Consider the following 27,674-nt stretch of genomic DNA (forward strand, 5'->3'; position numbering starts at 1 on the left):
GAGGGAGAGAGTATAGAAGAGAGGGAGTAAAATGTTTGTCTACTAAAAAATGAAGAGTGTTAATCTTTTCGTCCTGTTTTTCTTGTTCTCTTTCTAAAAAACAAGAGAGCCGCGGTGTCAAAATTCACATTTTGTCAACCCAGTTAAATATGTACTCCACAAAGAACCTGCGAAGCCGGGACTTATACTGCCACGTGGGTTGACAATTTCGAGTAACGGATCATGTTTGTGTAAGTAATGGGGTTGGCAATTTCGAGTAACGGATCATGTTTGTGTAAGTAATGGGGTAGATTTCAGATCAAGCTAAGATCATTTAAAATTAAATAAAATTGAAAATTGAAATTATTAAAAATTAAATTCTAATTTCAAGTCATTTCGGGTCCATTTCGAAACAATCTGAAGATTTTCGGGTCATTTTCTGATTCCTATCTTAGTAAATTGAGTTTCGGATTTGATCAGGTTCGTGTCATGTCTCGGTCGTGTTAAACCCCGCCACATAATTACGCTACAGAAGTTAAGTTGGTGGGAAAACCCAAACAACGCACAAGTCAAAAGTGCGGGGGCGACCATTCCTTCTTACATAAACACGATTACACCTACCCGTTGAAACTAAAGAAACATAGACACAGACAGAGACACATACATTCATACACTTTATCCAGATCTGTAATAACCAAGACAAGCCATGGAAGAAGCAGCAGCAGTAGAGAAGCTGGTTAACAAACTCAGCTCCGTGTCCGAACAGACCCGAATCGAGTCTCTCTGCGAGCTCCGTCTCCTCTCCAAATACGACCCGGAAACCCGACCCGTTATCATCTCCGCCGGCGCCGTCCCTTACATCACCGAATCTCTCTACTCCCCCTGTCCCGTTTCCCAAGAAAACGCCGCCGCCACGCTGTTAAACCTCTCTATCCACGACCGCCGTCCCGTCATGTCCTCCGCCGCGGGCCTCCTCGACGCGCTCTCCCACGCGCTGCGTAACCCCACCAGCGCCGCCGCCGCGCAGTCCACTTGCGCTCTTTTGTTTAGTTTGTTGATGGAAGAGGAGTACCGGCCTGTAATTGGGTCGAAAAGAGATATAATTTACGCGTTGCTTGATTTGATTAGGAACACTAGGTCGCATCCCCGGTCGGTTAAGGATGCGTTGAAGGCTTTGTTTGGGGTTTGTTTGTGGAGAGGGAATCGAGGGAGTGTGATCGAGCTGGGGGCTGTTCCGGTTTTATTTTCATTGGTTATGAAGGATGGGAGGGTGGGGATTGTGGAGGATGTCACCGCGGTGATTGCTCAGGTTGCGGGGTGTGAGGAGGCGTGGGAGGAGTTTGGCAAGGTTGGGGGAGTCGGTGTGTTGGTTGATTTGTTGGACTTGTCGACGGGATGTAGTGATAGGATCAAGGAGAATGCTGTCTCGGCGTTGTTGAATTTGGTGGAGTATGGGAACGATGAGGTTGTGGAGAGCTTGAGGAGGAGTGTTGGCGCGGGTTTGTTTGATGGGATTGCTGAGGTTGTCAAGAATGGGAGTGTTAAGGGCAAGAGTAAGGCTGCTAAGTTGCTCAAATTGCTTCACTCTGATCACCTGGATTCTTCGTTTGAAAGTGTGTCTTCGACGTAGATTGGTGAGCATTGTATTGTATAAATTTGTGCTGTTAAATGTAGAGTAAATAATTGACAAACCAGGTTATAAATTTATATACTTGAGATGTAAGCTTAGAAAATTTTATAGTCTGTTCTATGAGCAAAGGAACAATTCCTCAATAGTAGTATATTGCATTTAAGAGAATTGTTTTTGAGATAACATGGTAATAATTGATGAGCAAATAATAACCACCATAGGCATCGTGAACACGACCATTTTCCTCTGGTAAGGTTCTATATGATGATAAAGTATATACACTTCACACCGTATTAAGTTGGTCTAACATGCTTTATGGTTTTGGAAGAGTTGCTGGATTAACACGGTCTAGAACTCTTTTGATCAAGCGGCAGAGTCTGGTTACATAATGGACTTTAGAATACACGAACCAATAATGAAAACCGGACCGGACGAAATTTCGCTTGGTACGGTTTCCGACCGACGAAATGATGATTGCTATCTCCTTACAATCCATAACACTACTTTTAAAAGAGTGATAAAAAAGAAAGTGAAAAATTAACATAGCGTTTTGAAGTCCCTATTTTTGGCAGAGACATGGTATGTCTTGTTGATGTAAATTAAATTAATAATTACTTAGTAAATTCATTGATTAACATGTCATATCATAATTTGCTTAATACAAGATGGAGCTCTTGATTTCGACATTTTGTAGTATATATAAAGCTGTTTTGAATACTTCTGTACTTGCTTCTAAATGAATGAGTCAATGACTGGTACTTTGAAGTCGAGACGTTTATTGATACAGAAGGATCACCAATTTCAACTCGAGCACTTGGCCACCACAACAGAAGAATACTTCTGTTAGTGCTATTTTGGCCATTTTCTTAGCTTGTCTTGCCATGCAAAAGCTTTACTTGCTAGTGGACCACAATTTTAGTTACTGGGAGATTGTGTGAAATGCTTTTTTGAAGTTCCAGGACTGGGCTCCTTAGACATATCAAATCGTTTATCCTTGTGCACTGAAGATAACTGTTGCACGGGACACACACAGACTTGAGCATGTATGGTTTTTAGATATGCAGAGTTCCCCAATTAATCTGAATATGTGTTTGACAGACTTTCATAATATCTTGATCTTTGGAAGGATAATGAACCAAAAGTTGACAGATTCCGGTGTGGTGTGCGTCCAGGCTTCAATATTTTTTTACCTTTCCAACATTGACATATTCAAGGCAACTATTGGGCTTTGGAGAGCTTTGATAAATTAAGAGGCACAAGTCCTTAGTTGGGGACTTGGTACCCTAAATTTTGTGTTAAAATAGCACTAAGATGTTATAGTAGTGTCACATAGCGTTTTATATTTGTCAAAGTGCTAAAACAGTTTTTAAAAAGAAGAGATGATAAAATTTAAAAAGTAAAATAAGATAACTTATCCAAAATTCGGTTCATATATCCTAATGATATGTTTTCTCAAACTCGCATTCGAACATTGAGTCATCCTTTTTATCTCCGAATGATAAAAAGAATAAACTCGACATAGACATGAGAATGTTCGATTGAACAGGTGTTTACATTTGCACATTTATAAAAGCAATCAGAAAGAATTAAAAAAAAAGTAAAGGAATGTCTGGCCAAACTTTTCCTAATTTTGAAGCAATTTATTCGTACCGTTTGTTAAAAAAATTTATAAATCAAATTCTAATTTATAAGTCACAATCTGAAAAGATAAAAATCTTAACTTTTTTAGGACTTATTTTTTTGTAGGACCACATCAAAAGATAACCAGCACCTTAAGAACTTATTGTAATAATTTGGGTTGATCCATAAGAGTCTCTGTAATATTAGGCGTCATCAACCAGTCCATTTGCAGTTCAGAACCAATTAACAACACTATTCTGTATGAAGCTATACTAATTACTAAATCATAAATCATCCTTCTCCAAAAATTTATCTACGTCACCTATTCCTTTGATCAAATAATAGTAAGTACTATCATCTGGATCAATTCCCCTGCTGATCATTTCTTGAAGTAGTTCTTCAGCATGATCTCCCTCTTGGTTTTTGCATAAACCCTGAATAAGAGCATTGTAAGTGAGACGAGTAGGATTGAAACCTATACTTAGCATCTCATCTCGAACTCTCAGGGCAACGTTTATATCACCTCTTCTACTGTACCCACTTATAAGAGTGTTATAACTGATGTAATCAGGCTTTATCCCCTTCCGCTTCATCTCATCAATAAGCCCCCGGGCTTCTTCAACTTTACCCTCTCTGCAAAGCCCTTGCATCAAAGTGTTATATGTCACTTCATCAGGTATAACCCGCAGTCTATCCATCTCTTTTAAAAGTGAAAATGCGTGATTCACATTACCATTGGCACAGTGACCATCAATTAAGGCATTGAACATTATAAGATCCGGTAAAATTCCTCTTCTAACTATCTTCTGAAACAAGTTATCAGCTTCTATCATTTTTCTCTTTTTGCTCAAAACATAAATAAGAGATGTGTAGGTCTCTCGTGTAGGCTGGATCTGTTTGCCTATCATCTCATCATGCATGTTAAACGCTTTCCTTTCATTTCCAGACCTGCAGTACCCATTTATCAAAATGTTGTAAGTAATGGCATCTGGAGACATACCCTTTTGTCCCATATCTTTAATCATATCATTGGCTTCAGCCTCCTTACCTTCCATAAACAGAGAATGAATCAACACATTGTATGTGGATACTGTTGGTGCAATTCCCTTCTTAACCATCTTATCCCTATAACTGAAGGCTCTATCAAGGTCTCCTTTGTTACAATAACCGTCAATCAAACTGTTATACGTCACAGCAGTCGGAACCAACCCACATTCCTCCATCTTATCAAAAAAAGCAGACGCTTGTTCAACCCTCCGAATTTTGCACATTCCATTAATAATCGAATTATAAGTATACGAATCCGGCTCAACACCTTTGCCTTTCATCACCTCAATAACCCTCTGAGCACCCTCAATATTCCCCTTCAAACAATAACCCTGGACTATAGTATTATAAGTTACAACATTTGGCTTAAACCCTAATCCCTCCATGTCGATAACAAACTCCATAGCTTTCTTCAACTTACCTTCTTTACATAAAACATTAATCATTATATTAAACGTACAAACCGTCGACTCAATCTTCAGCCTAAACATCTCAGCATACAAAACCCAAGCAGCAGGGGTCCGATTCAACTTAAGAAACAAACTCAACATATCATTACAACTTTCAATCTTAGGCAATATACGCTTACATTTCATCATCAAAAACCACTTAAACGCCTCATCCGCCATTTTCAAATCACAGAATGCCTGTAAAAACAAATCAAACACTCTCTGGCTCTCCACACTTAACCCTTTTCCAGCACTGACCAACCCATCAAAAATCTCCTTTCTTGTGGCAATGTTACTAGCAATAACCTTCTTTATTAATCCTAAAGCTGGTTTCGAGGAAGTTGCCTGAGACACAATAGTGATCGCTAGACAATAGCAATTAATGTCGAGACACTGAGGGTCAACATGATGAATGAAGTTGAGAATGTGGTCTGGGTTAGAACGAAAATCAGGTAGAACAGTGGCGATTAGGGAGGGAGTGAGAATGGGTGAGAGGTGTTTGATCAAATGCCACAGAGAAGATGAGATGGAGTCGTGAAGAGATTGTGAGGTTCCTGGAGGTGTGGGGATTTGTTGGAGAGGAATTGAAGAGAAGAAACGAGAGCAGTGAGTTTTGATTGAGGTGATGCTGATTTTGCTGGGTTTGAATTCTTGGATTCTTAGGATCTTTCTGGGAGTCAGCATGGCTGCGAGGGAGACGAGGAGGAATTCAAACAACACTGTAGACTCTGTAGTACTCCCTCTGTCCGTTTCCTCTTGGATGTCTTCTCATTTCTTTACATTACAAAACTTTCCTAAAATAGTTAATGGGTCCCGCCACTTTCCCATTTTTTCTTCCTTTTCACACTACTTTTATTCCACTATCTCTCTTTTATATATTAAAAATCAATGAGTCCCACCACTTCACCCACTTTTCTTTCTCTTTTCCACTACTTTATACATATTTCTTAACCTCCGTGCTCAACCTCAATATGAACTATTGAGGGGCACGGAGGGAGTACAGTGGTGTTGCAATTTTTACTTGCTACTCGTATTTAGGTGCCTGTAAAAAAAATGTTATTTTAAAATTATTATATATACATACTCAAATATATAATCAAAAATAAAAAATTTTGCTCCACGATATATATTTAATTATCCTTTTTATTGCAAGTTAAATTGATCATAAAAAATCTTTGTTCCATTTTGTAGATTTTTTGGATATAATTGCCGGATTATTATGATTTGTGAATTTTCATAATCAAGTACTTTCTAATTCTGGTTAGTTCAATTTCTCTAGCTGTGAACTTTTATATATGCTTATGTATATAAATAATTTTTATTAAGAAGACTCAGTCATATGAATATTCATATCTTTATGAAAATTAAATGGCTTCCAATTTTATGGTACTGGTATCCTTGTATTAAACTTATCAAAGTTATCAGACTTATCAAATTTTATGGTCCTAATATAATTTTCAGTTTTTTTTTCAAAATTTGCATTTTCTGGTTGCATATGGTTACTAGTGATTGCAGATTTCATATACAACCACTGTATTTTTACGAATATTTTTTAGAACATAAGATTTTTATAATTTGTTTAAAAATTGATAGCTTTTTTGTCAAAATTCTTTAAAAATTTAATATTTATAGAAAGACCTGTATTTTAGGGATGAAAGTATAAATAATTTATAATGATGAATGATAAAAGACATAGTCCTGTTTGGAAATTAGCGGTTAGCTGTTAACTGTTAGCGGAATTGAATTAGATAATTTAACTGTTAGCGGATTGAATTATATAACTTGACTAGCTGATTGAAATAGATGTTCTGACTAACTGATTTAATTAGCGATTTCCTGTAAAATTGTTTGGTACATTAGTTTTTTATGACAAATACCTAAAAATCTGATCCAAAAAACTCCTTAAAACTACCTTTTTGAAAATTAATTTTTGAGCCCAAATCCATTAACTATCAAATAATGTCGATTAGCGGATTAAAATGATCAAAATTTTAAATCATCACAAACTTTTCTCCAAACCGGCCATAAATTCAAAATTCAATTGCATGAAGGTACACAATTGAAAAATTAGAAGACAGAAGAAACACAAAATAGGAAATAGGTCACAGAATGAGTAGAATGAGGTAAAAACGATAGAAGAATAAATTAAATAAAAATCGGAGAGGCGGAGAGATGCTGATTAAATTTTCCATCCTCCAATTCGAAGAAGCAGCAGCAACATAATCAAGATTGATTCGAAAACAAGTCGAGCAGTAGCAGTAGTGGTAGTAGAGTAGTAGTAGAAATTTGTGTGTGTATATGATGCAAAGTCTTCAGCATCAACAACAACAACTAGCCGCTCTCGTCTCTGCTGCCTTGCCCAAAGACACCGCCACCGCCAACTCCGCTGCTTCTTCTTCAGCCTCTGCATCTTTGACAACAACTCAATCACAATCACAATCAGAGTCGGAACAAGACGACGTCAATTCTCGCATCGGCGCCATTAATTCTCTCCACAGAGCTATTCTATTCCCTCCTAATTCTCTGCTTGTTCATCACTCCGCTTCTTATCTCTTTCAGGCCTTCTCCACTCTTCTCTCCGACAAGTATCTCTCTCTCTCCCTCTCCCTCTCTCTCCCCCTCCCCCCTCTCTCTCATTCTGTAATTTACAACTAATTTACTCATTGCCGTGTTTACTATAACCTGTTTCATTCTAGGCCTGAATTTATGATTTTATCAGCTCATATTGGTTACAGTTGCTGAAAGCTTTTTTGTGTGCTGCTTAGTCCTTGTTTCTTATTATGTGGCAACAAACACCTTGGAACTTAAATTTAAATCACCTGCTGTGTTTGTTTCAATATTTGTAAAATTACACAAACGAACTTGCTATTTATAATTACATCAATTATTTAGCAACTTGGCTACCTCGCCTCTTCATGCTCACTCCAAGTTATATACCTATTAAATTAGTATAATTTACCAACAATAACTATGCAATTCCTGCTTGCATTTTCTGTGGAAGCTGAAGTCGTAACTAGGTTCATGGAAGTTTAAATTACATAATTACACAACTAGGGAAACAAACGAGGCCTTACCCTCTCTCTCTCTCTCTATTTTCTTTTCTTATTTTTGTGAAATAACTATGCTATGCTATTGAGTTGATGTGTTTCATTGCCGTATTTTGATTTGTAGATATTTGTGAACTTGTCGTGTTGCTAATGTTTCGTTGCTCCTTTAATGTGGTGCAGATCAAATGTTGTGCGTCAAGCAGCAGCCACAGCATATGGTTCGTTGTGTGCTGTGTTATGTTCAGTTCCTATAACATCAAATGGAAGGCAGAATCATGCTCTACTTACCAACCTGGTTGATAGATTTATTGGTTGGGCCTTGCCATTGCTCAGAGTTGGAGATGGGCCATCAGAACTGGCACTTGAAAGTCTCCGCGAGTTTCTCAGTGTTGGGGATATTGGGGCCGTTGACAGATATGCACTTCCTGTCCTCAAAGCATGTCAAGAACTTCTTGAGGATGAGAGAACCTCCTTGACTTTACTGCACAGGCTTTTGGGTGTTTTGACTCTAATATCTTTGAAATTCTTCAGATGCTTCCAACCTCATTTTGTTGATATTGTCGATTTGCTTCTTGGATGGGCAATGGCACCTGATCTTGCTGACACTGATAGACGTATTATTATGGACAGCTTCTTGCAATTTCAGAAACACTGGGTGAACAATCTACCCTTCTCACTGGGTCTACTTTCAAAGTTTTTGGGTGACATGGATGTTATGCTTCAAGATGCAAGTCCTGGAACTCCACAACAACGTCAGAGATTGATTGTATTGTTGTCTTGTTTTTCTACAGTTTTGCAGTCAACAGCATCCGGTCTGCTAGAAATTAATCTACTTGAACAGATATGGGAACCTCTTGGCAAAATGCTTCCTCCTTTACTGGCAGGGCTATCTATGGTTGGAAAAAAATTTGGGTGGTCGAAATGGATTGGGGAGTCATGGAGGTGCCTGACACTATTAGCAGAGATTCTGGGTGAAAAGTTTTCAAGCTTCTATTCTTCTGCAGTAGAAATCTTGTTCCAAAGTTTGGAAATGGATATTGCTAACCAGCGCTACGGGGTTGCAAAAATAAATTCATTTCAAATTCATGGTGTTCTTAGAACTAACCTTCAATTATTGTCTCTTCAGAAGCATGGTCTTCTCCCTTCATCAGTACATAAAAATTTACAATTTTATGGACCAATATCTCAGTTGCGTTTGCATCCAAATCACTTGGTCACGGGAAGTTCTGCTGCTGCTTATATATTTTTACTCCAACATAGGAATAACGAAGTTGTTGAACAAGCAGTGGATTCCTTGATCGAAGAGTTGGAACTCCTAAAGAGCATGCTTTTGAATACTTCAGCTAATGCTGAGGATCTTGAAAGTGCAGTGGCTTCTAAATCCTATTCAAGATCTGAATTGTTTTCTTTCCTCAAATTTGACTTGAAAGTTCTAGTAAGCTGTGTGTCATTGGGCGGGGATAGCAACTTGATTAGCCAACCAGAAATTGTAAACTTCCATATCAGTAGGTCTGACAAATTGATACAGTTTATTATTAAGAAACTGAATCCGTTTGAATGTCCTATTAAAGACTATGTAGAGTTACAAGCTACTGTTGTCAACATATTAAGCCGGCTAACTGCTATTGATTTTTTAAACAAGTGTGCCACGAAAGGACACAAAGACTTTCCAGCTCCAGGTCTTGAGATTGATGAAGTTATCCCGATTAATAATTATAGAGACGAACTCTTGATGATCATTTTTGATTATATAGAGAAGTACACTGTGACCATTGTGAATGCTCTCCAAATATCTTCTCCTTTGGCGGTTAAGTTAGAGGCGATGCAATGGATCGAGAAATTTTGTGAAAGCGTTAGTACTGAGTATGAGAAGTCAAAAGGAACAATTTATCCTTGCCAAGCATATGAGTGTACTAATGTTGTTAGCAATTTAGTGATGTCATTGCTAGATGCTGTATTAGATAAGGAACCAAAAGTGAGAACTCGTGTGTCATTAGTCTTGGAGGTGCTTCTGCAAGCAAGGCTGATCCCTAGCACACACTTCTACATAATTACCAAAGTTGTCCTTGAAAGACTGGGTGATCCTGACAAAGACGTGAGCAATGCGTTCATGAGACTGCTTGCTGACATCTTACCTATGACATTATTTGCATGTGGCATGCGCGATGATGGATTGGGCAGTGCATGCACATTTGGAACTCGTAATTTACTCAATAGGTCTAACTTGCACTGGAAACAAATATTTGCTCTCAAGCAACTTCCTCAGCAGCTTCACTCCCAGCAGCTTGTTTCTATCCTGAGCTTCATTTCACAAAGGTGGAAGGTGCCCCTATCATCTTGGATCCAGCGACTTATTTATACATGTCGGCACTCGAAAGATTTAGGTTTAACACTACAAGAGGAAACAGGAAATGATAGTGTTACTAATGCCTTGTGGTGGGACAAAGAAGATGAAGATAATATTCTTGAAAGAATATGTTCAGTTAATATTATTGCAGGTGCATGGTGGGCTGTACACGAGGCAGCTAGATACTGTATTACCACACGGCTGCGCACGAACCTTGGTGGACCCACCCAAACTTTTGCTGCTCTGGAACGCATGCTACTGGACATTGCAGTGGTGCTGCACCTTGACAGTGAGCCAACTGATGGAAATTTAAACCTTGTTGGTTCTTCATATGCACACCTGCTACCTCTGAGGTTATTACTGGAATTTGTTGAGGCTCTCAAGAAAAATGTTTACAATGCTTATGACGGATCAATTGTTTTAAGATGTGCTTCTCGTCAGAGTTCCTTGTTCTTTCGAGCAAACAAGAAAGTCTGCGAGGAGTGGTTTTCTCGTATATGTGAACCAATGATGAATGCTGGACTGGCTTTGCAATGTCATGATGCTACAGTTCATTACTCAACTTTGCGTTTGCAGGAACTCAGCAATCAAGTGGCCACATCGTCGACGGAAAAGAACTTTCATAATATGAAGGACAGGTTTTCTGGGGATGTCTTAAGGGTTTTAAGGCACATAGCACTGGCGCTGTGTAAATTGCATGATCCAGAGGCTTTGACTGGTTTACAAAAGTGGGCCTGTATGTCGTTCTTTCCCTTGTTTTCTGAGGATAACCGGATTCTTGTTGACCATGGGGCTGGTGGACCTTTATCGTGGATTACGGGGCTCATATATCAAGCCGAGGGCCAGTATGAGAAGGCTGCGGCTCATTTCACTCATTTGCTTCAGATGGATGATTCCCTAATTACCATGGGCTCTGATGGTGTACATTTTGCAATTGCTCGTATTATCGACAGTTATACTGCTGTTTCTGATTGGAAATCTCTGGATTCCTGGCTTTCAGAGCTGCATAAGCTTCGTGCTAAGCACGCTGGGAAAAGCTATTGTGGTGCTCTAACTATGGCTGGAATTGAAATGAATGCTGTTCATGCCCTGGCACACTTTGATGAGGGTGACTATCAGGCTGCATGGGCATATCTTGATCTGACTCCCAAAAGTAGCAGTGAACTTACACTTGATCCAAAACTAGCCTTGCAAAGGAGTGAACAGATGCTTTTGCAGGCTATGCTTCTTCACAATGAGGGAAAGGCGGACAAGGTGTCAACAGAAATCCAGAAGGCTAAGTCCATACTAAAGGAAACACTTTCCATTTTACCACTTGATGGTTTGTCAGAAGCAGCAGCCCATCTGAGCCATTTACATTGCATCTTTGCACTCGAAGAAAACTGCAAACTTGGTGGTGACCAAGAGAAGCAACTTCAGTCTCTATTAGGTTCATATCTCGAAGTTACGCCATCACCAATTAAGCAAGTGCACCAAGATTGTAAGTTATGGATAAAAATCCTACGGGTTTATAAAAGCATCCTCCCGACTGCTCCCGTGACTCTAAAGCTCTGTAAGAATTTATTGAGTTTAGCTCGTAAGCAAAGCAACGTAATGTTGGCAAATCGTCTTAACACTTATTTGAGACGCAAAGTTTTGAATTGCTCCAAAGGAGTCTCCCTTGATTTCATGACTAAAAGTGTGGAATACGAGGGAATTTTACTGATGCATGCTGAGAAGAAGTTTGAAGATGCACTCACAAATCTTTGGACACTTGTGAAACCTTGCTTACTTTCGCCTGAAAACACTGTTACTGGTGGAGATGATAACTTTTTGTTGGCAGATGCATGCTTAAAACTTTCAGATTGGGTGCAGCGGGAATATTCAGATACTAGCATGGAGAATTTTGTTCTCCAAGTATTTGCGGAGCTTAATGTTAACCTGAGCTCTAAACTAAGGATCAATATAGTCATTGAGGAGCTTGTAGGTACATTTACCAAGTTATCAACATGCCTTTGTCCCACTATGAGTAGTTCATGGATTTCTTATGCCTCTTGGTGTTTTCGTCAAGCTAAAGCGGATCTCTTTGGTCCAAGCGAGACTGCTCTTGGGTCTTGTTCTTTTTCTCCCAATCTCATTTCAGAAATTGTACCTGATAGGTTCAAGTTAACTGAAGAAGAGCTTATAAAAGTTAAAAATATTATTTCCCAGTATCTTTTCGAAATTAATAGTCCCAAAGATTCTGATCAAGCACAGGAAATTTGCAACTTTGATTCTGAATCTTCTGAACAGGCGAGAGATGTTTTAGTGCAGCAGGTCATAAATATAATTGAAGCTGCAGCTGGAGCACCTGGAGCAGAAAATGTTTCTGGTGAATGCCTTTCTGCTACTCTTGCTTCTCAACTGCAGAAATGCTTGCAATGTGATAATGTTTGGACAGAAAGCACTAGATCTAAATCCTTTGTCAGTGATCTAGTTGATATTTGGTGGTCTTTGAGAAGTAGACGAGTTTCTCTCTTTGGGCATGCAGCTCAAGCTTATGTGAATCACCTTAGGTATTCATGTCTTCGGGATTCAGATAGTCAGAAATCTGCCAGTCACTCCTTGAGGGCTACACTTTATGTCTTGCACATACTTCTCAATTTTGGGGTGGAGCTGAAGGATACACTTGGACATGCACTTTCAACAGTTCCGCTGTTGCCCTGGCAGGTACTTAACAAGATTCGTTCTTTAACGTTTTTGATGACAGTGTTACATTCTGACAATTATTTTGTTTTGAAGGAAATAACCCCCCAGCTATTCGCTCGATTAAGTTCTCACCCTGAACATGTGGTTAGGAAACAACTAGAGGGTATGCTGGTTATGCTGGCTAAGCTATCTCCTTGGTCAGTAGTTTACCCATCTCTTGTTGATGTGAATTCTTATGAAGAGGAACCATCGGAAGAGCTTCGGCATATACTGGCATGTTTGGTACGTAAATCTTTAATTTGATGGAACTCTTGTGTTGTCAGTTGGGGTGATGATATATTGATAAATTGTTATTTACTTCTATTTTTATCAGTTTGTGTGAAGATAAACTGATATATTGTCATTTACGGTTTCCTTCTTGGAGCATTTGTTTATAGTAGCATATGTATATCTTTAAACTTATTTTCCTTATTCTTGTTCTACTGTAGTGCTTCCCTTTCGTACTTTATTAGTAATTTTAATTCATCAACTCACAATTTTGTTGCACAGTAGTCAAAGTACCATTTGATATTAAAATTTTCAGTTATATGGTCCTTTCTATATTGTTAGCCTATGTGCCCACCACCTGTACTGTACCTTTAATCTTTAATCGTTTTTGTTAATGTCGTTGGCACATATTGCTAGTTTTTCTAGATTATGTATGACACAATCATAGTTCTCTGTATTAAGTGATGCTGAAATGTTTTTTTTTTCTTTCTCAAATTCAAATGTAAAATACGGGTGCGAGACGGCAGGTAGTTGTTAATTCTCTAACGACCATGATGATTGATGAACTTGGACCTGTTCGACTCTCAGTATCTTTAATTTCTAAAAGGATATAAGTTCCGATTGGGGTACTTATTCCTTCTTGTAGAAGGAGCCACACTAAACCGTTATATGTCTTGTTGTTACTTCTCCCAACTAGTTGCCTAGTTGGTAGATTAAGATCGACTGAAATTAATCACAGGTTTTAAAGCGAGGCGGTTGGTGACCCAAGGTGTAAAAAGAGAAGAACATCATGTTTGTTGTGTATGTGTGTGAGAGAGTTGGGGGGGGGGGGGGTTAACTATGTTACATAAGTGCCGTTGCTCATACGAACTCTTATCACCGTCAACTCCTTTCTCTTGTCCCTCTTGTCCTATATTAAGGTAGAATAAGTAATTATGGTTATGTTATAACTGTATTGATCATGTTTTAAATTGATATAAATTTGATCTCAAATATGAACTGTTTATAAATAAGGAACAAAAAGTATTTTTTAACATCTCTAAATTGCATATCTAACAATTTGGAATATTGATCTTCAATCATCTTTGAACTCCTTTTTTATGTCAAAAGTACAAATAAAAAATTCTTTCACCATCTTTATTTCTCTATGGTTCAGATTCTACTTACTAATATTCATTTGTAATTATGGATATTTTTAAGCGATACCGATGGTACCTTTGGGAAAATCATACCATTGGGAAATAGTACCGCCGGAGAGACAGTGCCACACTGGTACCACTGAAAATATCTCTTTAAAAGTTTGAATCGTTTTTGTTAAAACTTAAAGTACTTTAAATAGGTAAAAGTACGATACTAAGGAGAGAGTATTTATTTTTTTATTCATATGTGAACTAAAAGAGAGGGAAAAGTAGTAGATGAATTGGAGATAATGAATTTTTTATTAATAAAAATAAGTCAAGGGACATGTGGAGGCTCCTAAAAGAGATGGGAGTGTTTAAGTTTATAAAGAGCCTCTAAGAGTCTCTTGGAGCTCTATTTGGACCAAGGCTCTTTATTTTTTACTCAAGAGCTCATACATGGAGCCAATTAATAAGATTGATAAAGTAGCACATAATGCAAAAACAACCAATTGGAAAGCAAGAGAGCCTTAGGGCAAGTCCATTAGTGTCCTAGTGCATTCCCTAATAATATCATGACATAAATGATCCTAATGATTTGGGATCTCTATTTTGTATGTCAACTCCAACAACAATCACTATATTCATTCCTTATTATTATAATAATAATATATCTGAACTAGTAAGGATCAATTTGGGAGTTTTGTTTAATTCTGTTGTACAGTTAGAAAAAGTGCCGGTAAAAAAAGTGTTGTAGAAATTAGATGACTGTTTGGTAATTTTTTTGATATTTGCATGTTTTATGGCATAATATAAATATAATGTTTTTGGTGAGGTTTGATATTGAAATTTGTAAACAGCTTCCCGCAAAAGCTGAAAAATAGCTTTTTCCAAAAGCATGGGGACATGCTTTCTCAAAAAGCAGTTTTTCATCCAAAAATTGCTGTCTTTTGATTTACCAAACAGTCTTTTACCCGATTGCCATAAAAAACTGCTAAACAACAACAATAATACCAAACAGGGTCTAAATGGGAAATAGTAGGGACAAAAAATCATAGGAAGTATGAAATAGTGGGGACCAAGAGTGTAGAAGAGGAGTGAAATGAAATTTTTATTCCCAAAAATGAAATAGGGGATGGCTAGTGGTTACCTAAAAATAGGGGATGACTAGTGATTTTGAGGATGTCATAATGATTTAGGAAATCACTAGGATACTGTTGGAGTACTATTTTATTACAAATTCCCTGTATTTGAGCTTAAGAGCTCATTCAGGAAAGTTGTAGGATTTGCTATTAGTGCTTTATTACCATAAAGAACTTAGAAGTGGAAAAGGCTCCTTAAATTGAGCAGCGAGCGGAGGCTTCTTAAATCGAGCAGAAAATGGAAGCTCCTTAAATTTGAGGAGCCACTAGAAGTGTCTCGAACAACTTTTTATAAATTCCTCAAATTTTTGCTCGAGATCCTAACTAGAGAGTCTCATGGAGGTGCCCTTAGTAGTACAGTTGAAAATGCCATGATGTGAATACCTTTAGAAGCAGGCTGGCTACCCGAGATTACATAAAAACCAAATATCTATAAAAACTGAAGTAACGCACTTCCGCTGGGCTCTGGTTTTCTTATCAACTAGTCTATGTAAGCTCTCTTTTTTTGGCTGCTCTGCTGATTAGTAATTATCTCGTATCCAATCTAATAATCGATGCAATTTTCTTATGTTCTTTTGCCAACGGGAAGTGAAATTGTATGGTGCGTGGAGGTTGAGTGTTTTTTTTAAAATTGGTAGCCTAAGCATATCTCAGCATGCTGATATTTATATGCAGAGTAAGCTTTATCCCAGATTGATCCAAGATGTCCAACTTGTGATAAAGGAGCTTGAAAATGTGACAATTCTTTGGGAGGAACTTTGGCTTAGTACACTCCAAGATCTTCACACAGGTAACTCATTTGACTTGCTTATTGAATGTAAATGTTTCATGATAATATATATGACTCAGCTTTTCCATAATGTTGAAGAAATATCTTACTTAGAAGGAAATACTGCATACTCCTGTCCTATAGTTTGTCACAGTTGCATTTTTAAGCCGCATAAAAAACATTCGTGCTCATCATATTTTAAATTTTTTTGTACAGAATTTAAAGATATTTTTTGTAGACAAGAAGAAAATTTAAAAATATTATATATATAAGCATTATTTTCCAAACATATAGATATATAAGCATTATTTTCAAAACCATATAGAAATATCTTTTTTTTTTCCATTAATAAAGAGTTAACATTGAATATCAATGTCTAATATAATTGTCTAAAAACAAGGAAAGCTACTAGGATATATTACTTTTTAAATGGTGCATGATAAGATGTAGGTTTTTCGCAAGTTTAATTCATTACAAGACTAGAACTACGTTTGGCACTTATATCCAATGGACCAGTGACTTTGTATATGGTCTGGATCTAATTATATATGAACCTTATGTTTAACATCTACATGCACAAAAATCTTAATGGAAGTTTGAGAAGTCAATAGCCCTTGCTCATCATTCTATACTCGTACAATGTGTTAAAACTTAAAAGATAAGCCACCATGCTTGTCTGACTATGAGAACCTACAATTTTTTTGACCTTGGCTTATGATCTTGACACTTGTTTATTATGCACTCTAAATTATTTCCCTTTACACGTGTTTGTTGTGGGCAACTTATCTAGTCTTCAAAATCCTTTTTTGTAGACGTAATTAGAAGGATAAATTTGCTGAAAGAGGAGGCCGCCCGTATTACCGAGAATACCACCCTTAGTCATGCTGAAAAGAACAAGATAAATGCAGCGAAATACTCAGCTATGATGGCTCCTATCTTTGTAGCCTTAGAGCGCCGCTTAGCTTCCACTTCTCGGAAACCTGAAACACCTCATGAAATGTGGTTCCATCAGGAATATAAAGAACAAATTAAAATGGCCATTTCAAATTTCAAGACACCCCCTGCAACTGCTTCTGCACTAGGAGATGTTTGGCGTCCATTTGACAGCATCGCTGCATCATTGGCATCTTATCAGAGGAAGTCAGTGGTAACGCTGGGAGATGTGGCACCACAACTGGCACAATTATCATCCTCTGATGTTCCAATGCCTGGTCTGGAGAAGCAAATTACATTATCTGATCCGGAAAGGGAACTCACAACTGCTATCCAGGGAACAGTTACAATAGCTTCTTTCTTAGAACATATAACTATTTTACCAACCAAAACGAGACCTAAGAAGCTTGTCATACTGGGATCAGATGGCCAGACATATCCCTATTTGTTAAAAGGCCGAGAGGACCTTCGTCTTGATGCTAGAATTATGCAGCTACTGCAAGCTATAAATGGTTTTCTGCACTCTTCTTCTGCAACTTGTGATAGGTTCTTTCAAATTCGCTATTATTCCGTGACACCAATAAGTGGCCGAGCTGGTCTCATTCAGTGGGTGGACAATGTCACAAGCATCTATAGCGTCTTTAAATCATGGCAGAACCGTGTCCAGTTGGCACAATTGTCCAGTTTGGCGGGCACTACGAAGAACTCTGTCCCTCCACCTGTTCCTAGGCCAAGTGATATGTTCTATGGCAAAATTATACCTGCACTGAAAGAAAAAGGTATCAGAAGAGTGATATCTCGAAGGGACTGGCCGCATGAAGTCAAGCGTAAAGTTTTTCTGGATCTCATGAAGGAGACTCCTAAACAGCTTCTTCATCAAGAACTCTGGTGTGCTAGTGAAGGGTTTAAAGCCTTCAGCTCAAAGTTGAAGAGGTAACATATCATGAATTCAGTATTTTTTTTCCATTGTGATATTGGAATATGCTCTGAGTGTATAACTGTAATGTATGGTATATTCTTGATGCAGTTTTCAAGGGCAAGAAAAATTAATAAAAACTTTTCACCATTTTTTTATCTTAAAAACAATAGGAAAGATGATAAGGCTAATGTTTGACATGATACAGTAATTATGTTGATGCAGGTATGCACTTAGTTTATCTGCAATGAGCATGATTGGCCACATTCTGGGCCTTGGGGATAGACATCTGGATAATATTCTAATGGACTTTAGTAGTGGGGATGTTGTACACATTGATTATAATGTGTGTTTTGATAAAGGTCACAGACTAAAAATTGCTGAAATTGTGCCATTTCGCCTTACTCAAACACTTGAAGCAGCTTTGGGTTTGACTGGGGTTGAAGGTACCTTCAGAGCAAACTGTGAAGCAGTCCTTGGTGTCTTAAAGAATAATAAGGACATACTTTTAATGTTGTTGGAGGTTTTTGTCTGGGATCCTCTTGTGGAGTGGACACGTGGAGATTTTCATGATGATGCAGCAATTGTGGGTGAAGAAAGGAAGGGCATGGAGCTGGCAGTGAGCTTGAGCCTCTTTGCATCTCGCGTGCAGGAAATTCGAGTTCCATTGCAGGTGCTTCCATAGTATATGTTTTTTCTTGGTTCTTATATCTCCCTCTGAGATGTTGCATTTTTTTGCAATTACTTATCTGTTTCTGGACAACTATTTGCACTACCCTTTTCTTTTCTGTATACATAATTTTTTGGACTCAGTTTACTTGTATTTAATTAGTATCCCGTAGAGTGAGAAATCTTTTTGCTAATTTACATGTCATTGTTTTTTTATGGATTCCCTTGAAAAAACATTAATGAGTTTTATCTTTCTGTATGGACCAGGAACATCATGATCTTTTAGTGGCTTCCTTCCCAGCTATTGAATCTGCTCTTATGGTCTGTAATGTCCTAATTTTCTTCTTGCTATTCTTATGTTATGTTGATGTGAAGCTAAATATATACCTGTTTTTCAGCGTTTCACAAATATCCTCAATGAATATGAGATTATATCTACTCTTTTCACTCGTGCTGACAAAGAGAAATCTAACCTTGTTCACGACGAGACCTCTGCGAAGTCAGTTGTAGCTGAAGCGACCTCTAATTTGGAGAGGAGTCGTGCAACGTATGAAATGCAGACTCGGGAATTTGCTCAAGCAAAGGCTTTGGTAGCTGAGAAAGCTCAAGAGGCAACGTCGTGGATTGAGCAACATGGAAAGGTTATTGATGCTATAAGGAGTAGCTCAATCCCAGAAATCAAAGCCAGCATAAATCTGGCTGGCAAGGAAGAATCTTTGTCCCTTACATCTGCAGTCCTTGTGGCTGGGGTTCCCTTGACTATCGTTCCTGAACCAACACAAGTTCAGTGCCATGAAATTGATAGAGAAGTCTCTCAGCTTATGTCTGAGTTAGATCGTGGACTTTCCTCTGCAGTGAATGGTATTCAAACATACTCTTTAGCTTTGCAACGCCTCCTGCCTCTAAATTACCTTTCAACTAGTCAAGTGCATAAGTGGGCCCACGTTTTGCATGTCCTGGTGAACAACACTATTTCTTCTGATATACTGTCCCTTTCCCGTAGACAAGCAGCTGAACTTAATGCAAAGGTACGTGCAGAGGGATTCGATTCTGTTGAGAGTAGTTATGATGATCTCTGCCAGAAAGTAGAGAAATATGGAGAGGGTATCCAAAAGCTGGAAGACGAGCGCTTAGGACTGGTAAATTCTATTGGTTCAGAGACTGAATCAAAGGCCAAGGATCGCCTTTTATCAACTTTTATCAGCTACATGCAATCAGCTGATGTCGAAAATGAAGATCCACCGCCTTCTACGAGTTTTGGGTTGTCAAAGCATGAAAAGACACTTGAATCCAGATTAGAAGGGAAGATTGAAGAGAAAGAGAAGATTATTACTGTTCTAAATATTGCAGTTAGTTCTCTATATAATGATGTTAAACATAGAGTGGTTGACATTTTGAAGCATAATGCTGATGGAAGTCAAACTGATACTGTAAATATATTCTCCAAGTATGAAGAGCAAGTAGAGAAGTGTGTTCTGCTCGCAGGGTTTGTTGATGAACTTCATCAATACATCATTAAAAGCAATCTGCCTATTCTTAATGCGAATCTGGATGGTTCGAACTATTCTTTTCATAGGAACTGGGCTTCCTTATTCAGTGCCAGCTTGATTTCCTGCAAGGGCTTGGTTGAAAAAATGCTTGATATGGTTCCCGATGCCATAAGGGCTGTTATCTCTTATAGTTCGGAGGTCATGGATTCATTTGGATCTCTTTCACAAATTAGGGGGTCAATTGATACCGCACTGGAGGATCTTATACAAGTTGAAATAGAGAGAGCATCTTTAGTCGAACTGGTGCAGAACTACTTTCTAAAGGTTGGCCTCATCACTGAGAAACAGTTGGCTCTCGAAGAGGCTTCCCTCAAAGGCCGCGACCATTTGTCTTGGGAAGAGGCTGAGGAACTTGCTTCTCAGGAAGAAGCTTGTAGATCTCAGTTGGAAAAACTCCACCACTCCTGGAACCAGAAAGATATGCGAAATGCTTCCTTGTTAAAAAGGGAAGCTAGTATCAAAAGTGCCTTGTTTTCTGCAGAACACCATTTTCAATCTTTGTTTAGCAGTGAACAGGATAGAGAACCTCAGATCTCAAAAGTCAAGACACTTCTTTTAGCTCTAGTCCAACCCTTCTTTGACTTGGAATCAGTTGATAAAGCATTGTCTTCCTTTGCTGGACCTGTTTCTTCTCAGCCAAGTGATATGTCTGGCCTTGAAAATGTAGCTAATTCTGGATGCCCAATGTCTGAATGTATATGGAAGTTTTCTGGCATACTCAGTAACCACTCCTTTTTTATATGGAAAGTGACTGTGATTGATTGTTTTCTTAATTCCTGCATACATGATGCAGCTTCATCAGCGGATTACAATTTAGGATTTGACCAACTTGTCAATATTGTCCAAAAAAAACTTGAAAGCCAACTTCAAGGGCATCTTAATCAGTACTTGAGACAACGAGTTTCCCCTGTTCTCTTAACTAGGCTAGACACTGAAAGTGAACTTCTAAAGCAAATAGCAGTGTCAGCAAAAGATATTACATTTGATGACTTGAAGAAAGAGTTTGGGGCTGTAAAGAAAGTAAAGCTTATGCTTGAAGAGTACTGTAATGCACATGAAACTGTCAGGGCCGCGAGGTCAGCAGCTTCCATTATGAATAAGCAAGTGAATGAATTGAGGGAGTCTCTTCTTAAAACTACTTTTGATATTGTTCAGATGGAATGGATTTATGATGTAACCTTTAACCCATTGTGCAATTACAGGCTCATATCCCACAAATTTCTTGCAAGTGAGGATAACTTACTTCCAGTTATTTTAAACCTTAGCAGACCCAAGTTGTTGGAAAATATACAGTCATCTGTAGCAAAATTAGTAAGGTCCCTTGAGGGTCTGCAAGCTTGTGAAAAAAATTCTTCTACAGCTGAAAGGCAGCTTGAGAGAGCCATGGGGTGGGCATGTGGTGGTTCAAATTCCAGTTCAGCTGGAAATTCCTCAGTTAGAAATCCAGGAATTCCTCCTGAATTTCATGATCATCTTATAAGACGAGGGCAATTGTTGCTGGCAGCTCAAGAAAAGGGCTCTGAGATGATCAAAGTATGCATGTCCGTTTTAGAGTTTGAAGCATCAAGAGATGGCATTTTCCAAAGTTCAGGAGAGCCGTATACCTTCCAAAGTGGTGCTGATGCCAGAATCTGGCAGCAAATTTACTTATACGCATTAACAAAATTGGATGTGACTTATCACTCACTTATGTGTGAGTTCCCGTATGGATGATTAGTTGTCTAACTCTGTTTAAGTTGTTCGGTTCGTTAATAATTGTATTTTCTCATCATTTTTTACCATCATAATTAGGTGCTGAACAAGAATTGCAGCTTGCACAGAGCAACATGGAAACTGCTTCCAGTAATTTGTCTTCTGCAAGTAATGAATTATCTATCATTTCTGCCAAAGCGAAGTTGGCAGCAGGTTTCTAGTTTTCCATTTTTTTTGTTGTAAATCTGTACCTTTTAGCACTTGCATTGGATCATTTTACCGATAAACACACTCTTATATAAACTTCAGGCTATTCTTTTGGTTTAGCTAAACTGCCAAATGTTCATTTTTGCAGATGATTTGCAGATCACTCTTGTTGCAATGAAGGATTGTGCCTACGAAGCTAGTTTGGTGCTATCTGCTTTTGCACGTGTAACCCGTGGCCATGTTGCTTTGACTTCTGAGAGTGGCTCTATGCTTGAAGAGGTACATATATATGTGTGTGTGTGTGTGTGAATTTATCATAGCAATGTTTTTGTTGCCAAATGGTTATCAATCTAGATCTCTAGTTGGTGTCTACAATAAATCGTGATGACTGTTTCAAGTTAGCATATCTGATATTCAGACTTCATATCAAATTTCTTAAATTATATGTTTCTACACACACACACACATGTTTATACGTATATATATATATATATATATGTTTATACGTGTATATATATATATGTTTATACGTGTGTGTGTGTGTGTATATATATAGGGATAAGATCAAATAAAAACCTTTTTAAGTTACAAACTTACAAACTTTTTTTTTTGAATTTTTTTTATTCTCCCATCATGTTAATCCTTAGTTATAGAAAGTATCCATGTGGAAAATTCTTGAAAAAACATCACAATTTTTAAAAATAACGCAAAATAAATCGTGCATTCAACACATTTGTAACTGGGGTTCAATATCGGGTGTAGAACACTAATTATCATTGTGTTGAATATATCTAAAAAATGCTTAAACTAGACCTCTGGGGTTTGGGTAGGGTCTTGAAACATATATTAGTTATATAATACGTTTAACTTAGTTCTTACATTGAAAAATTAGTTTATGTACTTTTCCAACACAATTTTTATCGATGTTTAACAAAATATGTAAAAAAAAATGTTGAACTCAAATTATATATGTGTTGAACACATGAAGTTTGTAAGTTTGTACCAGAACTCACCCCTATATATATATATATATATATATGTTTATACATATATATATTGTGATTTTTTGGGTCTTTGCACTGTGTGAGAAAATTCAGAAAAGGAGCACAGTATTGGAAAAAAACAGCGATAGCCGATATGTATACTGAGGGCTCTGTTCAGCATAAAGCACTCTGAAAGGTGTCCATGAGCATGAATGTATTTATTCAGCCACATGACAAGATGTTATGTTTAGTTTTGCTTCACTTGTCTTGGATAAATACAAGGACGTCATAACAGTTATTCTATCTAGCATGGGTGGTGTTTGGTGGATTTTTTTGTGGCTTATACCTTTGTGGTATTCTAGGTCCTGGCAATAACCGAAGGCCTACACGATGTTTATAGCTTAGGGAAAGAGGCAGCTTCATTACATGTTTCTCTGATGGAAGATCTTACTAAGGTTTATGTCTCCTTTGCTTATAATTTCTATTAAATTTTGTTAGTGTCAGGAAACACATTTTTTTGATCAAATAAGACGGGCACTTCTTTTTCAATGGTCAGGCAAATGCCCTCTTGCTTCCACTTGAATCTGTGTTGTCAAAGGATGTTACTGCTATGACTGATGCTATGGCAAGAGAAAGAGAGACTAAAAAGGAGATATCTCCTATTCATGGACAAGCTATATACCAGTCTTACTATTCAAGAATTAAGGAAGCGTGTCAAGCCTATAAACCTTTGGTTCCATCTCTCACGTCCTCTGTGAAGGGACTGCATTCTATGTTGACTAGGTTGGCGAGGGCTGCTAGTCTACATGCAGGGAATCTTCATAAAGTAATGTGGTTCATCACTTCATTTTCTTTCCTTTATCCTTTCAGGTCATGCTCATATGGTGATTGTGTTGGGCAAAAATATTATATTATAATGGAAGAGTATAATCTTTATTCTTCTAACAGGCTTTGGAAGGATTAGGAGAAAGCCAGGAGATAAGGTCTCAAGATGTGAATTTTTCAAGGCCAGACGTGGAAGAAAGTGATCCAGATTTTGGCAACAAAGATGTCAATATTGTCTCCAAACCTGATAGAGAGTATGATGAGGATATAGTAGATATAACAGGGTTGTCCGTGCAAGAGAAAGGATGGATGTCTCCTCCTGAAAGCATCTATAGTAGCAGCTTAGAATTAGATGAATTGTCAGCCGAAGCTGATGAAAAGAATGTTGGTGACTTAGATTTGACGGAACGGCTTTCAAATGGGCATGACATCAGGGAGACCAATAATGTTATGAGCTCTTTTTCGTTAACTGAATACAGTAGTGGAGAAACAATAAAGTCAGAGTCTCTTGTTAAGAGCATTGGTAAAGATGTATTGGACCCACAGCAGTTGGAAACTCTGGTGTCACCTTCACATTTTATGGGTTCAGAAGTAGAGGTGAAGGTTGTAGAAAGACCTCTATCGGATCAGGATAAAGTTGAAGGGGATATTAATCAGGCTCCGCTTCCTAATATGGATGTCACTAGAATCACAAGGGGTAAGAATATATAAATTCGTAAAGTAGACCTCCAAAGATCATAGTACTAGTTAGCCTTATATTAAAATTTTGGAAATCTTTTGATTTCTTATGTTTAAAATTAAAATCCCCTTGCTGGTTTCACTGCTTGTAACAAGCTTGCTTCATTTATTTTCCAGTTTAGAGGAATACCTACTTCCTGCTCTGCTTCCAAGCATGTTCTAATCATCTGATTAATCTTAAAGCCCTTAAATGTTTTGATAATCTTGTGTAAACGTAGGTTTTATGCTTCTTTTCTAGTTGCTTCTCTTTAGATTAGGTAATATGGATGCTGTCAAATTATCATATCCGACAATATCTCTTTGGAACATAGTAACAAACAATTGCTAAAAGTATTTATTTGTATGCTTAGGGGTTATCTTAATTCTAAACTTTTACTCAAGTGATCAGATTGTTTTTATAATTTTTTACTTGAAAGTACAGTAACTCTAGAGTGTGTGTTTGCTGCTTCTTTATCATACTAACAGCTTCCTTTTTCACCCCATTGAGGTGATGATATATCAATATGGGTCCATTTTCTCATCGTTTCTTTATAATTACTGCGTTCCAGGTAAAAATGCTTATGCAATGTCAGTTTTAAGACGAGTAGAGATGAAGCTAGATGGTCAAGATATTGCTAATAACAGGTGCATATTTCCAGATACATTGAACCCTTTGATTATATTGTGTTTTTGCTGATACTGCATTATATATATATATTAATGATCTTATCATATGTTCTGGTGGGTTTTGTCTTCAGAGAAATTAGTATTGCAGATCAGGTAGACCATCTAATTAAGCAAGCCACTAGCGTGGATAATCTTTGCAATATGTATGAAGGTTGGACTCCATGGATATGATAATCTGAAGCTGTCATATGAAGTAGAAGTGTTTGATGGCAGATTCTAGGTCTTCCCATGTGTCTCCAAGTAAAAATCATGTTTTCTGGTGAACTTCTCATCAGTGTTGGATGGAAGCAGCTACTCCTAGGTTGTAGCAAGCATTAGTTGGAACTTAATGCTTGTTCCTTATTCTTCATAGTGAAGGACCTGCGATAAGAACATGCAGATGAAAGCTATGAACTTTCCTAGAACATGGGAGCATCACCGAATCATCTGTGTTCTGACCTTTTGAATCATGGATCAGTTAGCCTCTGGCAAAAAGTGAATTTCCAGTCAGACACTACAAATAATGTCTGGAACGAGTAACGACATGTGCTGTGTGATTGCAAGAAATTCAGAACTCTTATAAATTGCTTGAAGCTGATTGGTCAACACCTACTTTAAGGGGCTGCTCTTCCATTTCTGGTGAAAGCTGTCTGCACAATGTCTCTGATATGCTCTACTAATATGCTTCTGTTATGCGAGGAGATCCTTTTGACAACAGCTACGAGCTAATGGAGCTAAAAGCCACAAGACATGCTCCCTTGCATGACCATTGGAAGCGCTTAAGCTGATTGCTGTCGACGACAAGAGGATAATGCTCTGCTTGTGCCCGAGGAAATCCCCTCTTAATACAATTGCTCTCATCCTCGTGGACACAAGCTTATCTTCACAAAGCTTTATGTTTCCTGATGCTACACTACACCAAAAGCATCCTTTTGTTAGCATGTTATGAATAAGTTTTGCAGATTGTTCTACTTGCAACTATTATATTTAATCATGGAAGATTACTTTATGCGTCTATTAAGACCCCTTTTCAGTGTGTTCAATAATCTGGATCACAGTAATTTGTCACTCAGTGTCAATTACTCTGTAAATGCACCCGCATGCGAGTGACTCACTCGGAGTGAGGGACTACAATTTAGAATCTATGTGACTCTGAGCTGGGATAAGAGGGGGCCAAATGAGCTGGTTTATTCAGACGGTTTTGTCCGTTATTTTATTCAAAATTATTTGAGCTGATGAAAATAGTTATAATTTTTAAATCGGTTAAAATAATATAAGATAGGTTAAAATAATATAAAATAGTTTCTTCCATTTTTTTTTATCTTAAAATAAATATTCATAAATTTGTTCCAAAATTAATTTTAAGACGAGCGTAGCCTACTTTAACTCCATCTAGTGGGGGCACTTGATACAAATACGTCCAACAAGGCGAATAGGCAAACGTTGTGGGTTCATGCACGAGTTGGGATCTAGTTAAAGAATTCCGAATCAAATTACAAAATATCCTCCGTATGCTAAATTAGTCTTTTCCCCGATATTTGTTAGACCCTTGATATTTCCCGAACTATCACTCATTCTAATATCCTAGATTGCTTGGCCAAGCATTCATCTTTATATACATATAAATAAATAGAACTCTCCACCTTGCCTCTCATTCTCATACTCAACAAACCATCAAACAACATATATATATATAACATATAATGGCCGCAGTTGTAGATGTGTGGGTTGGGGAGCTAGCAAAGCTGGGTGAGAAAGTGAAGATGAAGAAATCTCTGCTGCTCAAACTCAAAACATCAACAGGGAAAGCACAACAAGAGGAACACACCAACTTCAAGGTCGAGGCCGACAATGACACCACCACACTTTCGGAATCCACGCTCTTTCTGCTCATGGACAGCTTTGCTCCTTCATGATATTTATAGATTGTATAAAATGCTTTACAATCTTTGCTTTCTAGTATATAAACTTGTTAGATTTTATGATATAATATATATTCTGGGGATTTGTTGACAGTGTTGTATGTTTTCAGCCAACGCCAAGATTTTTTTTTGATTAACTTGACCTTTTTTTTAACTGCCGAAACTGAATGCACTGCAAGTCGGGGTATGGACTTTAAAAACTTTACGAGTCGAATCAAACCCCGTTAAATGTATATTGCAGTTTTCATCAAGTTGCAGCAATCCTCGTTAAAAGTCTTTTCCCTTCATTTTAAGACCACAGATTTTGATCATCATGTCTCAAGCCTCACTACAATAAACCAGAGTTTTTACAACGCAAATTAAGGCACGTATCCGTCGTAAGTACGTAAGTTACGATGAACAGTTTCCGTGGTTTTTGGTCAATTAGAAAGTTCTATAAAACGTTACAGTGATCAATATACGCGTCGTAACTAGTCTAAAACGTCGCAAGTCATGCCTGGAGGACCCATAAT

General features: G+C 37.8%; 3 protein-coding genes across 4 annotated transcripts; 2 read left to right on the forward strand and 1 right to left on the reverse strand.

Moving 5' to 3' along the window:
* The first annotated feature begins 527 nt into the window (after positions 1-527).
* LOC108210035 (U-box domain-containing protein 11) lies at positions 528-1,752 on the forward strand. Its single transcript, XM_017381285.2, has one exon. It carries the CDS (start codon positions 686-688, stop codon positions 1,607-1,609), a length of 924 nt encoding a protein of 307 aa, XP_017236774.1. The 5' UTR covers positions 528-685; the 3' UTR covers positions 1,610-1,752.
* A 1,655-nt stretch (positions 1,753-3,407) lies between these two features.
* On the reverse strand, positions 3,408-5,479 carry LOC108192830 (pentatricopeptide repeat-containing protein At2g15630, mitochondrial). Its single transcript, XM_017359331.1, has one exon. It carries the CDS (start codon positions 5,407-5,409, stop codon positions 3,514-3,516), a length of 1,896 nt encoding a protein of 631 aa, XP_017214820.1. The 5' UTR covers positions 5,410-5,479; the 3' UTR covers positions 3,408-3,513.
* A 1,345-nt stretch (positions 5,480-6,824) lies between these two features.
* Positions 6,825-26,255, forward strand: LOC108192816 (uncharacterized). 2 transcript variants are annotated; one of them, XM_064085705.1, is made up of 15 exons: positions 6,825-7,310; positions 7,953-12,807; positions 12,880-13,068; positions 15,989-16,103; positions 16,895-17,948; positions 18,157-18,604; positions 18,868-18,921; positions 18,999-21,843; positions 21,942-22,055; positions 22,198-22,328; positions 23,395-23,487; positions 23,589-23,858; positions 23,981-24,554; positions 25,144-25,219; positions 25,333-26,255. In XM_064085705.1, exons 1-15 carry the CDS (start codon positions 7,024-7,026, stop codon positions 25,430-25,432), a joined length of 11,205 nt encoding a protein of 3,734 aa, XP_063941775.1. In that variant the 5' UTR covers positions 6,825-7,023; the 3' UTR covers positions 25,433-26,255. The 2 variants fall into 2 exon arrangements, with proteins under 2 accessions (XP_063941775.1, XP_063941776.1); XM_064085706.1 differs by having other exon boundaries at positions 25,350-26,255.
* The last annotated feature ends 1,419 nt before the right edge of the window (positions 26,256-27,674 follow it).

Source organism: Daucus carota, chromosome 1, assembly GCF_001625215.2.
Source record: "Daucus carota subsp. sativus chromosome 1, DH1 v3.0, whole genome shotgun sequence".
Lineage (NCBI taxonomy): Eukaryota > Viridiplantae > Streptophyta > Magnoliopsida > Apiales > Apiaceae > Daucus > Daucus carota.

Coding starts and splice junctions, on each gene's coding strand:
- LOC108210035 (XM_017381285.2), top strand. CDS start 686: ATGGAAGAAGCAGCAGCAGTAGAGAAGCTGGTTAACAAACTCAGCTCC.
- LOC108192830 (XM_017359331.1), bottom strand. CDS start 5,409: ATGCTGACTCCCAGAAAGATCCTAAGAATCCAAGAATTCAAACCCAGC.
- LOC108192816 (XM_064085705.1), top strand. CDS start 7,024: ATGATGCAAAGTCTTCAGCATCAACAACAACAACTAGCCGCTCTCGTC. Junction 7,311..7,952: donor TCCACTCTTCTCTCCGACAA/GTATCTCTCTCT, acceptor AATGTGGTGCAG/ATCAAATGTTGTGCGTCAAG. Junction 18,922..18,998: donor CTATTGAATCTGCTCTTATG/GTCTGTAATGTC, acceptor CCTGTTTTTCAG/CGTTTCACAAATATCCTCAA.